We start from the raw sequence: 15,893 nt of genomic DNA, 5'->3' as shown, positions 1-15,893 counted from the left end.
ACTTTGAGCTCGTTGGTCAAAATGTTCTGCACATTTGCAGCTGACCTAACAAAGTGTCCAAGATGTTGTTGGACACTTGAGGTGCAGGAATAAAGGGCAGGCTCCAGGTCAGATATGACAAGCTTTTAGTCAATATACTCAAATAGTTGGTTCCATGGGATAATATCAACTTCACTACACAACTTATTGACCGAATGATATAAACTTACAAATTATTGAGCAATAATATACAATATTACAACCACAAATTGTAGACTACAATTTTATCCCCTGATTGCACTCAATGGTAAATGTAAACATATATAAACACATTGAAAATACAGTCAGTCACTCATATTCAACAGCCACTCACATTCACCCACCAACTCACTAACCCCCCATATTCACTGACCCATCCACACAGCCCCACAAAAATACAGAAACTCCCCTTTAACCTACAGTCACTTTTATTAATAAAACGCCAGAGCCATTGGCTTTGCCAAGACTCGTTTGTGATGAGCCACATTAGTACGTAAACCGACTCTGCAGCTGGAGGAGCAGCACAGAGACCATGGAATCCTTTCAAATGCTTCCATGGAACAGAAACTAGCAGAAGTTGGGGTTAAACGTGAGGTCTTAATTCAATGCCAAGTCAGGTTGAACCAGCGCTAGGTTTTGCGCCATATACCCGATGCGCGTCCAATAATCTGTGTACGGCAAATTCTTGCAGTTTTGTGCCAAGGGCCATGGAAAATGAGTGCCATCTCCGCAGTGCCATCGCAGGGTGCCATGCTGGGGGTTGCTTAGAGCTAAATGAGTGAAGGTCTCCAAGTGCCGACACTGAGCCAAGCTGGACCTTTTCTGATGAACGGGGGACATATATAGCCTTCTTCTCAGGAATGAAGTACCTCTGATTCCCTTGGAAAAGAGAATATGCCACATGAAATGAATGGTTTACCCATGAACTAAATCTGCCTTGTCTGTTTACATGTAGTGAGCTGCAGATGAATTATAAGTGGGAGGTCCCGGAGCCCTTTCTCGTGATCCCGGTGAGTGATGTACTGGAGCCCAAGGCGCAGACCACAATGAAAGTCATTTTTAGCCCGGCGGGGGCTTTGGTGTACGATGTGATGGCCACGTGCCGGTTTGGCGACCATGAAGAACATGAGAAACGCATCCAGCTATCTGCCATTGGTAAGGACCTCTGCTGCACTTGCGCACTGCGCTCGTCATAGGGGTGGGCGGCTCTTCCTTAATACAGGGCCATTATTCAAATTAAAGGAGAGGGGGGGATGCAGCAAGCCTTTGAAGGCCCTGGAAGATCCACCCCCAGGACTCGTTTATGAACAGGGAGGGGGCTGCGTGGCCCCCTCCCCGAGCCTTATTGGGCCCTGGGGACCCCATTCCTTAGGGCCGTTTTTTCCAATTCAGAGGGTGAAGGTTTAATCAGACCGTCATCTTCTGAATTAGAGTCTGAGTGTGCCACAGAGCAAGCCAAAGTGTAAAATGGACACAGCCTGCCTTTCTCAATACCATGTGGTTCTGCATGTTTTCCAGTCCAACGGAGACCAGAAGCTCCTCCCTTGGAGGAAGAGACTGGGGCCCAACTTGTTCAACTCTTTGGAGTGGTGGGAAAATGATTGACAACTTGAGGAGTCGTGAGCGATGTTTCTTAGCAGGCTGCTCGGGCTACTGTCTATATGAAAAGATATTTACCCTTATGTATGTATTGGGAGGTTTTGAACAGTAGCACTTCCGCTGATAGTCACCTCGGGATGCTTCGTTCAACGGCACGGCTTGAAGAAAAGAAAGGTACTTGGCATCCAGCTGGACACGAGTCGTGAACCCCTATTCGACACTCTTCAACCTGTAGCATTATTATTTGAGCTGGTTTCAGGTTCAGCGTTCAGTTTGGGGGAAGGGCTCCCATGTCTGGGATCTCACTGGCAAGAGATCTCCTTGACACTGTTGGGGATCAGGTCAGAGATGGCTGAGCGGACACCCCGTGCTGACGTATAGTGTGGAGCCAGTTCCGAAGGGCTCAAGGCACCTGTCCTAATAGCTCACGTGCATGGGTCTGTATTTTATATGTGACTTTGGGCTTCTCTGGGCACCGGCATGGTGCTCCCTGGATTAGAACTCCTTGATACCAGTCTCGTACGCTCAATAGCATTCTTGCTGCCCGGTTTTGAACAGTTATATACCACTGACTACCCATGTGTGTGGTGCCAATGCTCTTGCCTACATGTGGAGCATGCTACACCATGCAGGATGTGTTTGTTGGCAGTGTGTTGCCACTGTTTCTTTCCATGTCATGCGTGATGACCACCGAGGTGGGGTCTTCATGTTATGGAATGCAGCTCCTCCCAATGGGATGAATGATGGAGTATGAGAGAGAGACGGGCACGCAGTTATGGCTTTGCAGGTCCCTGGATGGTGTTTCTTCTGATCATTGTGCTCTCAGCTGGTTACTGCTCTGGGATGTCCATTCTAAGATACTTTGTTTAAAGTTTATGGTCTTGATCAGGTATAGGTTCGAGGAAGACCTAGTGAAAAGACCAGCTGGGTTGGATGTTGGTAATACCACCCATATCTGATTGTCATTGTGAGATGTCAAGAAACGGCCATAGTATGTGGCTTGTTGCTACCTGTGGTGATGAACTGAAGTACGATCCGCCATTGGCCAGCGTCATGTGGCAGATCTCTTCAGTTGACCCACGCCTGTTCAGTTGGTGATGGGTGGTTTACTGCTGCAGACTGATACCGTTCTGGAAGACGGGCATGACCTGTAGCAGTTTTGTCTTATGCGAATGTGAGAGTGTCAAGCCCTGTATGGAAGTCATTGAGCGGTCTGTATGAATTACAATTGACTGCCCAACCACTGAGTGTTCTGGTTTTAGGATTAGTGCGGGCGCAGAGGGTTACATATTGTATTGTAATTGTATTTATATAGTGCTTACTAACCCTGATAATGCAATAAAGAGCTTTACGCCGAGCAGCATGTTGCCGTGGAACCGTAGGTTAGTGGGTTTTTTGTGGTTAGTGCGATTATTCATGTAATGTGAAGGAAACCCTTCCATGCATTTACTCCAGTTTCTATGTGGGAGATTTGGGTGTGATCATTTTTGGGTAAAATGGGCCTTAGTGAGTTCATGCACATTTGGTGGGTTCATAGATGAGCTAGAGGAGATTAGGTAGGTTTAGGTCGCAGGGTATCACTTTCCAAACAAGGAGAGGTTATGATCTTCGAAATGATTTGTGCCACTAATATAGATTGAGGCAAATATACAGTGACTAGAAAGAAGAGCCGTGCAGAGGGTGGGAAAGGAGGAAGGAGACATTTAAAAAGAAAAACAAAAGGGGTCGCCATCAGACGTTTTAAATGAAGACCAATGTTTCGTGCTGTATTTTAGGAATCTAGAGGACGTGTTATGAGCTAGCAAGCAATGTGAAGATGCAAGACAGTATCTAGAAACATCATTATTTGTATGGGGAGATAGTGCCATATCAGGTACTTTGATAGACGCTAGAGTAAGGTAAAAAGTCTGTCTACTGCTCTCTTGACAACAGACCACCCTATCTGAACAGTGTATGTGTATCTCCGTTTGCCATTAGTATGGCCATGAACCTCTGTTGGGTTCGAGTCATTTCATGCCTAGGTCTCGGGTATTCTGTCACTGAGCGGAGGCTCTTTACTGTTTGTATGGCAGCGTCAGTGGGGTGGATGCAGTTCATATTTAGTGTGTACATTTGGGAAACCCTTCCATGCATTTACTCCAGTTTCTCTGAGGTAGATTATACATATATATATATATATATAATAGGACTTAGGTGTGATATTTGTTGGGGAAATGCGGCATAAGTGAGTTCATGCATGTGTTTGGTGGGGTTCAAAGATGAGCTAGAGGAGATTAGGTAGTTTTAAGTCGCAGGGTATCACTTTCCAAACAAGTATTTGCAATGCAATAGGTTTCGCATTATTAAAGTTTGAGCTATTGGTGTTCCATTATTTAGCAATGCCAATCACTCAAACTTTAATAATGCCAGACCTATTGCATTGCAAATGCTTGTTTATATTGTTTTTCTTTTCCAAAAAGTATATTGTTGTGTGTTTGTTATGCTATGCTATGTTTTGTTTTGTTATGCTATGCTTTGTTGTGTTTTGTTATGCTATGCTATGTTTAGATATGCTATGCTATGTATTGTTATGCTATGCTATGTTTTGTTATGCTATGCTGTTTTGTTGTCTTTTGTTATGCTATGTTTTGTTTTGTTATGCTATGCTACGCTTTGTTATGCTATGCTGTTTTGTTGTGTTTTGTTATGCTATGTTTTGTTTCGTTATGCTATGCTATGTTTTGTTATGCTATGCTATGTTTTGTTATGCTATGCTGTTTTGTTATGCTATGCTATGTTTTGTTGTGTTTTGTTATGCTATGCTGTTTTGTTGTGTTGTTATGCTATGTTGTGTTTTGTTATGCTATGCTGTGTTTTGTTATGCTATGCTATGCTCACACACTGCTGTCTCACAGCCATTGCTTTCTCTCTTACACACACTGCTGTCTCTCACACTGCTGTCTCTCACACTGCTGTCTCTCTCACACACACTGCTATCTCACACAGCTGTCTCTCACACTGCTGTCTCTCACACTGCTGTCCCTCACACACCATGCTCTCACTAGGACACACACACTGCTGTCTGTCACACTACTGTCTCTCTCTCTCTCACACACACACACACATACTGCTGTCTCTCCCACTGCTGTCTCTCTCCCACTGCTGTCTCTTTCACACACACTGCTGTCTTTGTTACACACACTGCTGTCTCTCACACTGCTGTTTCTCACACAGTGCTGTCTCTCTCACACTGCTGTCTCTCTCACACAGTGTTGTCTCACACTGCTGTCTCTCTCACACTGATGTCTCTCTCACACTGCTGTCTCTCTCACGCCATGCCCTCCCTAGGACACACACACTGCAGTCTTTCACACTGCTGTCTCTCTCACACACACTGCTGTCTCTCTCACACACACTGCTGTCTCACACACACTGCTGTCTCTCCTACACACACTGTTGTCTCACACACTGCTGTCTCTCACACTGCTGTCTCACACACTGCTGTCTCACACACTCCATGCTCTCTCTAGGACACACGCACTGCTGTCTCTCTTACACACTGCTGTCTCTTACACACTGCTGTCTCTCTTACACACACTGCTGTCTCTCACACTGCTGTCTCTCACACTGCTGTCTCTCACACACTGCTGTCTCTCACACACTGCTGTCTCTCTCACACTGCTGTCTCTCACACACTGCTGTCTCTCTCACACTGCTGTCTCTCTCACACTGCTGTCTCACACACACTGCTGTCTCTCTCTCACACACTGCTGTCTCTCTTACACACACTGCTGTCTCTCACACACTGCTGTCTCTCTCACACTGCTGTCTCTCACACTGCTGTCTCTCACACTGCTGTCTCTCACACTGCTGTCTCTCACACACTGCTGTCTCTCACACACTGCTGTCTCTCTCACACTGCTGTCTCTCTCTCACACTGCTGTCTCTCTTACACACTGCTGTCTCTCTCACACTGCTGTCTCTCTCTCACACTGCTGTCTCTCTCTCACACTGCTGTCTCTCTCACACTGCTGTCTCTCTCACACTGCTGTCTCACACACACTGCTGTCTCTCTTACACACTGCTGTCTCTCTTACACACACTGCTGTCTCTCTTACACACTGCTGTCTCTCTTACACACTGCTGTCTCTCTTACACACTGCTGTCTCTCTTACACACTGCTGTCTCTTACACACACTGCTGTCTCTCACACTGCTGTCTCTCTCACACTGCTGTCTCTCACACTGCTGTCTCACACACACTGCTCTCTCACACACACTCTCTCACACTGCTGTCTCTCTCACCCCAGCCCCGAGCCCCTCCACACCGGAAACAGCCGGTGAATGTGTTGCCACCGTCTCCCACGTCCTCTTGCGACACACCTCCTCCATCCCCGTGGACCACAGAAGTGATGCTGCAGTGAGGTGGTATTCACTTTCTCACAAGCCAGCCCACTCACAATAAGTAGAAGCTGGTGCACTCCTGTGGAGGGTTTCTAGCTCTTGCACTACACACTACGAAAACTGGTTCCGATCGCAACACTACTCGCCGAGACGGACAACGCACCGAAGCACAGGATCGAAGAAAGCGCAGACACACCTGGTTTAGCTCCAGTTCTGGTACACGCGGGAGGTGGGAGGTCAAAAGACACTTAGAGCTGTTTCATCTCCGCTTCTCCCACGGTTACAACGAGGTACCAAAGAGGACTTGAAAAACCTGTCCCGGCATCAAAGGAGGGGGCCATCACAGACACCTGTCCGGCTGCCCCAGGGGGAGAATCTGTAAGCAAGGCGCAGGCGGGAAATAAACACACACGCACCTTTCAAAAGGGGTCCTGGACAAAATCAAAAGAGCAAAGAAGAAAACGGGAGTGAAAGATACGAAATTCATTCCATTTCTGGATCATTGAAGGCGGTGTGTACGGAGCAAACAAAGGCTTGCGCAATGGCAGAACATGACTCTTCCAGAAATCTCAAACTTTCCTACTTGACGTTTTAAAAGCTCCTCCAGTTTTTTATTTTCACGCTGGCTCCTGCAAGTACCTCGGGGGGGTGAATGCGTTGGGATACGTTCCTGTTATAATGGACAAACATGAGGCACATTTAGGTTTAAAAACAGGCTGACAGAGCCTGCGATATCCCATGCACCTGGTGGGAAAGAGACCCCGCCTCACAGTGGCATGCTCTGCGCGTGGGCAGCATTCACCGGGACAACACAGAGGGGGAGGGGCAGGATAACATCTCGTTCGTCAAACTCCATTTGTATCGCACAGTGGAACCTACAGGTATCGGAGTAAGTCTGACATTTGTTCCATTTTATTCTCTGCACTGGAAATAGAAGGCTCGCGCGGAGAGATCACAGTATTCGCCCTTATTCTGTGCCCACAGATCAGAGAGAACACGCTGCTCGTCTCCTGCCCACCACCAGGAGCAAGCGCCACGCTTCCATCGCAGCAAGTGGCGAAAGGCCACTCTCAGTCCGACTTATAAGACGCACACGGGGTGTATGGAAATGAATATACAAATCAAGCGGCGTGAATGCCCTTGCTCGCCTGCTGCAAACCCCCAACTGCTCAGAGCTAGGGGCGATGCCAGAAACTTTCACAACTCCTCCAGAGCGGACCCCGTGCCAGCGGAGGTCTGCGCAGATCCCCTTATGAAGAGCGCCCACCCCTCTATGACCCACTGCCACATTACAACTCACGAGACCCAGTAAGAGTGTCAGCTCCGATAGCTTCAATTAGAATCCGTTGACCACCTCGGAGTTGGTTCGTTGTACAAAGGGTTCCACCTCTTGATCGTTTCCTCTCTGATTGCTATTACAGCACAGGAGATAGATCGGATCAAGTGAGGGAAGGAAAGGATGGGGACAGCGGGGAGGAAGACCTGTGAAAATAGAAGCACACCATTAAACAACTTTATCTATGCGTAGTCTATTGAATAAACTTCAGCTTGGGAATCTACCATATGGAGGTCTTTCAGTACCTGTAAAAGAAAATAACCATGAACCTCATTTAAACGTCATGAAAAGTTCTATTTTCTGTTGTTGTACTCGGGTTTGTTTGTACCCATAGTCTACACACACCACAGAGAACAGGTAGCGATATCACCAAAAGAACCAATATGTATTTGCATGCCTTTCTTTATAACCATGTGACATGAACAAACAAACTTTCATTCCATGAACTCCACCGTTTCTCAACATTGGATTCTTTTGATTCTTGTTGGTACTTTCCTTGTTTCTCTGGGCAGAATAAATGGTAGGAACCGGGGGTGAAAACCATAGGTAAAAAAAAACGGGGCTCGTTTTGTGGTGCTATGTTGAGCACTATTGTAGGCTATTTCGGCTAGCCATAACCACTCTACCCAGGTTTCTGTAGTGCTTTGTACGTAGGATTTCAAATATTGTTTCAGGGTTTGGTGTAACCTCTCCGTCTGTCCATCTGTCTGTGGGTGAAAACTGGTTGACATGTTTGAATTGATTTGCAAGGCGGAACACCACACTCTCCAGAACTGTGACGTGAATTGGGTGCCTCTGTCTGTTACGATAGTCTTGGGAAGGCCATGTAGACGTACCACGTGAGTCAGTAATAGTTTGGCCACTTGTCCGGAAGTAGGTAGACTAGAACACGCAATGAAGTGGCCCATCTTAGTCAAACTATCGATCACTACCAAGATCGTGGTACAGCCGTTATCCTTAGGCAATCCTACGATGAAATCTAACGATATGTGTTCCCACGGTGTGTCAGGGGTAGGCAGGGGTCTAAGCAATCCATCAGGCTTACCTCGATCAGGTTTGGTTTGCATACAGACTTGGCATGTTTGTATGAGCAATTTCACATCGCTGGTCATCGTGGGCCACCAGAATTGTCTTAGAAGTCTTTCTTGGGTCTTTTCTCTTCCGTTGTGTCCCGCTGTGGGAGAAGTATGACACCAGTGTAGTGCTTCCTGGCGTAAGCTTGGAGTAGGTACGAATAACTGTTTCCCTTTCATGGGGAGGCCTTCTCGAACCTTCCAATCCTAATGGTCTAACAACCACTTCTGCCATCTTGGTTTTTTCATTTCTGTTATCACCTTAGTGAGGAATTGCTCGGATTGCACCACACAGATCGCCTGATCAGGATGTATGATGGATCGTGCTATCGGTTCTGAGGGCTCTGGTGTACTTTCCTGCCTCGAGAGAGCATCTGCCTTTTTGTTTGCGCTCCCAGGTCTGTAGGTGAGCACAAACCGAAATTCTTCGAAGAATAACATAAACCTTAGTTGTCGGGGGGAGAGGAGGCGAGCCGATGTCATGTATTGTAAATTCCGATGATCAGAATATACAGTGGTCGTATGTTTGGCCCCCATTAAATAGTGTCGCCACTCCTTGAAAGCGTCTCTTATGGCGAGCAGCTCTTTCTCCGCTATGGTATAATTAATCTCCGATCCACTCAGTTTTCTGGACATGAAAGCGATGGGATGCAAAAGCCCGTTCTGGGAATCCCTCTGGGATAGCACGGCACCAATTGCTACTTCAGAGGCATCGGCCTCTACCAAGTATGATCTATCAGGATCAGGGTGTGCAAGGACAGGTGCCGTTGTAAACTCTTCTCTAAGCTGAACGAACGCTTGGTGTGCCGCAGGAGTCCAAGCAAATTTAACCTTTTTTCGGAGGAGTTGGGTTATCGGGGCTACTATATCTGAAAATTGGGAAATGAACCGTCTATAAAAGTTGGCAAATCCTAGAAAGGATTGTACATCCTTTACGTTTGCAGGGGTTGGCCAATTCTGTACTGCCGAGATCTTTCTTTCTGCCATGGTTTGTCCTTGTGCTGACAACATTACCCCCAGAAACTCAACCTGGTCTACGTGAAACTCACATTCTGATGGATACATCTGCCAGTGGATTCCTCACCTTGTGAATATCCCCTGCGCCAGCAACATTCGGAAACTTTTGTAGCAGTCCACGCCGATGGGGTCGAAGACGACGTCACAGAGACACGGCTCCGCTCGCGACTCCGCTGACGTCACCGGCTCCATAAGAAGACCTCGTCGGCGTGATGACGTCAGTTCCCTTTTTTCCGCGCCGACGACGCCAACGGATTTCGGGAATCGTTATTAGTAGCTTCACTTGTTACTTTGTGTATTTTCTGGATTTATCTGTCTTTCTTCGGGAAGATGTCGACAAGGAAGTCGGGTTTCAAGCCCTGTAGAGAATGTGGAAAGCACATGTCTATTACCGACCCACACGAAGATCGTGTTTGGTGTCTTTCATCCGACCACGATGTGGATGGTTGTTCCAGCGGCCGCAAGATGAGCTCGAAAGCTCTTAAAGAAAGAGAGGCGAAGCTCTTCATCGCTCGGATGAAGAAGGAAAAAAGAGGAAGAAGGAAGTCTAGATCCAGGTCGAGGTCGAGGTCGGCGTCCAAATCGACTTCGGGGCATGCTTCGAGAAGTAAGAAGCATAAGAAGAAGAGGAGGCATTCTTCACATCATCACTCCGATAAAGGTTCGGCTCCGAAGTCGAAGTCGCCTACTCGATGTCAGAGAGAGTCCGTGTCTCCTTCTCCAGTCCCGACTTCACCTCCAGCTCCTTCTTCTCCGGTGGCTTCGCCGGCTCCGGCTACATCTCCGGTGCCGGTGTCTTCCCCGACGCCGGTTCCATCTCCGGCTCCAGCTTATTCTCCGTCTCCGGCCCCGGTTGAGGATCTTCAAGCCCCGGGTGAGACTGTGACGCCGCTTGTTCCACCGTCGGCGCCGGCAGGCCCAAGTCCGGTGATACCTGACCAGTATCCTGCATTCCCGGGTCCAGGTCAGGACCCCACGCATTATCTAAATGCCATGTACGGGGTATTTTCAAGGGCCATGTATACCTCTGGTGCACCTGTGGGTCCGATCGGTCCGATGGCTTTTAATCTGGGAGTGCCGCAGGTCTATCCTCAAGCTCCATTCATGCCATTCTTTCATGCGACACCGTCTTGGCAGCTACCGGCGCCGAGAACATCGACGCCGCTTCCCTCTTCACCGGCGTCGATGTTCTCGGCGCCGGTAGCTGCCAAGACGGTGTCGCATGAAAGAATGGCATGAATGGAGCTTGAGGATAGACCTGCGGCACTTCGTTCGACGCCGGCTGCTCCTGCGGATCCGCGTTCGACGCCGGCGCCGTCTGATTCGAAAACAGCGCCGCCGACGCCGCTGGTGCGGATTCGTTCCAGAAGGGAAGCACAGAGAGTGGTGGATGAGAGAAGATTTCTTTTGGAAGAGGCTGAAGAGGGAGAGTTAGTTGAATCTGATGAAGTGTTTGAAGAGCTAAAGGAGGCAAGTGGACTGGATTTGTCTCCAGAGTGGGAAATCACTCCACCATCAGATGAGCCCTCTAAAGATGCAGCGCCGTATCATACGGTCATCAGGAAAGCTGCGGAGTTGTTAGACCTTCAGTTACCAACCACGGAGTTCAGGTCTAACATTCTTACTGAGGTACTGCATTCGCCTACTGCAGTCTCGGAGCCTTTGTTGCCCTTTAATGAGGCCATTATGGACCCTGTACTAGAGGTGTGGCGCAAGCCTCTTTCAGCTCCTGCGGTCTCCAGGACAGTCGCAAGGAGATATAGAGCGGCTCCAGGGTACCCTGAGTTTTTAACTTCGCACCCATCGCCTGAGAGCTTGGTAGTTCAGGCGGCTTGTTCGGGAAGGTCCAAGGGGGCCTTTCCTCAGGTTCCAGGGGACAGAGAGGCCAAAAAGGTAGACCAATCGGCCAAAAAGGTCTTTTCATCAGCCAGTATGGCTCTTAAGTCGACACCAAAGCTATCGGAGGAGGATAGGGCCGGCTTCAATGAAGTTCTGAGTGATGCCCAGGCGGCTGCACGCCAAGTCATTCAAAGTGGACTGGACACAGCAGACTCAGTTGCCAGAGTCATGGGGTCTTCTGTCGCCACCAGGAGGGGTGCATGGCTAAAGTCCTCTGAATTCTCTTCGGATGTGCAGTAGACTTTATTGGACTTACCTTTTGATAGGTCTGGTTTGTTTGGTAAGAAGGCGGATGCTGCTCTCGAACGCTTCAAGGAGAGTAAGGCTACGGCTAGGTCTTCAATCCCAGCCGAGAGGATCTTTCAAAAGATATAGGGGCTTTGGAAGGGCGACTTTTCGCTCTTATAGACCGACCCAGCAACAGCAGCAGCAATAACAGCAAGGTTCTTTGTCCAAGGGATACAGAGGAAGAATCAGGGGTCGCTCACGTGGCCGTCAACTCTCCTCCTCCTCTTCCTCTTCCTCAGCCCCTCCCACCACCGCAAAGCAGCCCTAGATTTGACATTCCGGATCATGCTGGTTCTGTGGAGGGCCGGCTTACCCATTTTCTACAAGATTGGGAATCTGTAACTACAGATCTCTGGGTTCTGGATCTTGTGGAGAATGGGTACGCCCTTCCCTTTCGGGAATTTCCTCCAAATTACCCTCCTTGCCAAGGAGCTTGCTCGGAGGACCACCGTCTTCTCCTGCAGGAGGAAGTCCTGAAGTTGTTTCAGAAAGGTGCGATAGAGATGGTTCTAGAGCAGGAGAGGGTTCGGGGATGCTACTCCCGGTATTTTCTGATTCCGAAAAAGGACGGCAGGTTACGTCCGATATTGGACCTCAGAATCTTGAATCTTTTTCTAAAACAAGAGAAGTTCAAGAATCTCACCCTTGCTCAGGTTCTTCAAGCGCTGAATCAGGAGGAGTGGATGGTGTTGATCGACTTGCAGGATGCGTATTTCCACATCCCCATCCTGAAGTCGCACAGGAAGTATCTCCGGTTTACGGTAGGGTCGCAACATTATCAGTTTGCGATCCTTCCGTTTGGTCTTACTTCGGCACCTCGAGTCTTCACGAAGGTGATGGCAGTGGTGGCAGCCCATCTCAGAAGGTCGGGGATCTCGGTTTTCCCCTATCTGGACGACTGGCTGATCAAGGCGGAGTCGCCAGAGAAGGTGCTATGTCATCTGCAGGATACAACTCAGCTGTTGTACAAATTGTGTTTTTCGATAAATGTGCCCAAATCACACCTGGTGCCCTCTCAGCGCAACCTGTTCATAGGTGCGGTACTGGACACTACTGTGTGTCGAGCATTCCCTCCTCCTCAAAGGATTCTCGACATACAGGAAATGATTCCTTTATTTTACAACGGAGCGGTCGTTCCAGTTCTGAAGGTCCTTCGCCTGCTCGGTCTGTTCGCCTCCTGCATCCTGTTGGTCAACCATGCACGCTGGCACATGAGGGCGCTCCAGTGGTGCCTCCGCAAGCAGTGGTATCAGCAGGGAGTCAGTGAGGATTTCCAGAGAAGCTGCAGCGGATCTATCTTGGTGGAGCGTGGAGGGCAGTCTGTCCCAAGGAAAGTCCTTCCATCTACCTCCATCGGTGGCCACGGTGATAACGGATGCATCCACTTTAGGGGGGGGGTGCTCATCTGGGGGATCTGGAGATCAAGGGTCTTTGGTCTCCAGAGGAAAGGTTGCTTCACATCAACCTTCTGGAGTTACGGGCGATACGTTTGGCGCTCAAGGCCTTCCTCCCTTCCCTTCGCGGTCAGTCTGTTCAAGTCCTGACTGACAACACGACCGCGATGTGGTATATAAACAAACAGGGAGGAGTGGGGTCTCTTTGTCTCTGCAGAGAGGCCCTGCGTCTATGGTCCTGGGCTCAGGACCATCAGATTTGTCTGATGGCAAATCATCTGGCCGGGGTTCTGAACGTACGTGCAGACAGTCTCAGTCGGCAGTTCTCCGCCGACCACGAGTGGAGGCTTCATCCGGAGGTGGTTCGTCACGTCTTCCGGATGTGGGGAACTCCTCGGGTGGACCTGTTCGCCACTCACGAGAATGCTCACTGCCCGTCATTCTGCAGTCTCCAGTATCCGATGCAGGGAACGTTGGGTCGACGCGTTTCAGTTGAGTTGGGGCTCACGACTCCTTTACGCGTTTCCTCCCATACCCTTAATTCCTCGGTATCTGAGGAAGATTCGCCAAGACCGGGCCCAAGTTATTTTGGTCGCCCCGGACTGGCAAGAAGGGTGTGGTATACAGATCTTCTCCACCTCTCCTCGTGCCCTCCGCTCCGTCTCCCTCTGAGGGTAGACCTCCTATCGCAGTCGGAGGGGCAGGTTCTACACCCCCACCTCCAGAGCTTACACCTCCATGCCTGGAGATTGAACGGGGCAACCTGAATTCTTTCTCTCTCCCGCCAGATGTGGTGGATGTTATTTTATCGGCCAGGCGACACTCCACCAAATCTATATATTCATATAGTGGTCTAAATTTGTGCTTTGGTGCGGAGAGAGGTCCATTGATCCCTTGAAGGCTCGTCTGTCTAACATTCTACAGTTTGCCCTTTCTCTGGCTCAGCAAGGCTTTGCTGTGGCTACTGTGAAAGGATATTTATCGGCTTTGTCAGCTTTCCTTTGTTTGCCGGATCAGCCGTCATTATTCAAATCACCTATTGTTCTTCGTTTTATAAAGGACATTACAGACAAGTTTCCTCCAACTCCTTTTATTATGCCTCAATGGGACTTAAACCTTGTATTAACTTATCTTATGGGTTCTCCCTTCGAGCCCTTACACAAATGTCCCTTGAGGCTGTTGTCCTTTAAGACAGTATTCCTCATTGCAATCACCTCGGCAAGGAGGGTAAGTGAGCTTCAAGCTCTAAGTTCAAAACCCCCATTCTTGACTGTGCATGCAGAACAAATGGTACTCAGGACCAGGGCTGCGTTTTTGCCTAAGGTGGTAACTCCCTTCCATCTGGGGCAGTCCATTACCCTTCCTTCCTTCTATCCTCCCCCTCACCCTTCCAAGGAGGAGGAGCGGCTTCACCGCTTGGACCCTAAGAGGGCGGTGAGCTTCTACCTGGACAGGACAAAGGACTTCAGGGTTGATGACCAGCTCTTCGTGGGCTTTGCTGGCTACAGGAAGGGTCGAGCGGTGCACAAGCGCACCCTTTCCAGGTGGATTGTCTTGTGCATCAAGATTTGCTACTCCCTGGCTGGTAAGGAACCTCCGGAGGGTTTGAGAGCTCATTCCACTAGAGCAAAGTCTTCCATGTCTGCTTTGTCTAGGGGTGTTCCTGTAGAGGACATTTGTAGGGCGGCAACTTGGGCCTCCCTCCACACCTTCGCAAAACATTATTGCTTGGACACCGAGGTGAGGAGGGACGGACACTTTGCTCGATCCGTCCTTCAGGACTTTCTGGTATAGAAGGGTGGACACCCTCCTCCGGGAGTGGGGACTGCTATGGAATCTATTCACAAGGTGAGGAATCCACTGGCAGATGTATCCATCAGAAGAACAAGTTACTTACCTTCGGTAACGCTTTTTCTGGTGGATACAGTATCTGCCTGTGGATTCCTCACTGACCCACCCGCCTCCCCGTTGTCCATCCTTCTATACCTGTAATTCTATGCCTGTAATTCTATTGATGGTGTTTCAAATGTGTTTTGTTACTGTCAAAGGCATTATGTTATTTCTTGTGCCTTGCTATTTATTCTCCGCACTGTGTGTGTTGCTTTGCATATCATGTACTGTGTATATGGTGTATATATTGTTGTCAGTCTGTCCGTGTGCCTCGAAGGCACGGAAAAAAGGGCGGAACTGGCGTCATCACGCCGACGAGGTCTTCTTATGGAGCCGGGGACGTCAGCGGAGTCGCGAGCGGAGCCGTGTCTCTCTGACGTCGTCTTCGACCCCATCGGCGTGGACTGCTACAAAAGTTTCCGAATGTTGCTGGCGCAGGGGATATTCACAAGGTGAGGAATCCACAGGCAGATACTGTATCCACCAGAAAAAGCGTTACCGAAGGTAAGTAACTTGTTCTTTACTGAGTTTACAGTATAAATTGTTTGCTCTCAATGCCTCTAACACTTTTCCTACGTGTTGCTGGTGATGGTTGACGTCTTCCGAATAGATGAGGATATCATCTATGTAAACTATTGCAAACCTGTCTAAATACTCCCGCAGCACTTCATTCAAAAAGAATTGGAATGCGGCAGGCGCGTTGCAAAGCCCGAACAGCATCACTTGATACTCGAATAAGCCATATCTAGTGCGAAACGCCGTTTTCCATTCGTCACCCCGTCGCATACGGACAAGGTGGTAAGCGCCCCGTAAATCTAGTTTGGTGTAGATTACTGCCTTTTTCACTTGGTCCAACAGGACCGATATCAATGGAAGCGGGTAACTATTTTTTATTGTCACCTTATTCAAGGCGCGAAAGTCTATACAGGTCCTCAACTCGCCGTTAGCCTTCGGAATGAAGAAAAGGGGCGACGCTGCTGGGGACTTTGATGGTCTA

At 48.9% G+C, this 15,893-nt stretch overlaps 1 protein-coding gene across 2 annotated transcripts in view; it reads left to right on the top strand.

Moving 5' to 3' along the window:
* CFAP65 (cilia and flagella associated protein 65) overlaps positions 1–15,893 on the top strand; it is a 684,907-nt gene that overhangs the window by 97,049 nt on the left and 571,965 nt on the right. For both annotated transcript variants that reach the window (XM_085650063.1, XM_085650062.1), the window contains exon 6: positions 974–1,173. In XM_085650063.1, the coding sequence (XP_085506189.1) occupies positions 974–1,173 (200 nt within the window). The remainder of the gene's footprint in view (positions 1–973; positions 1,174–15,893) is intronic.

The sequence above is a fragment of the Triturus cristatus genome, chromosome 3_2, assembly GCF_964204655.1.
Source record: "Triturus cristatus chromosome 3_2, aTriCri1.1, whole genome shotgun sequence".
NCBI classification, from domain to species: domain Eukaryota; kingdom Metazoa; phylum Chordata; class Amphibia; order Caudata; family Salamandridae; genus Triturus; species Triturus cristatus.
Note: the sequence above shows the minus strand (reverse complement) of the source record. Positions and strands in the feature narration are given on the sequence as shown.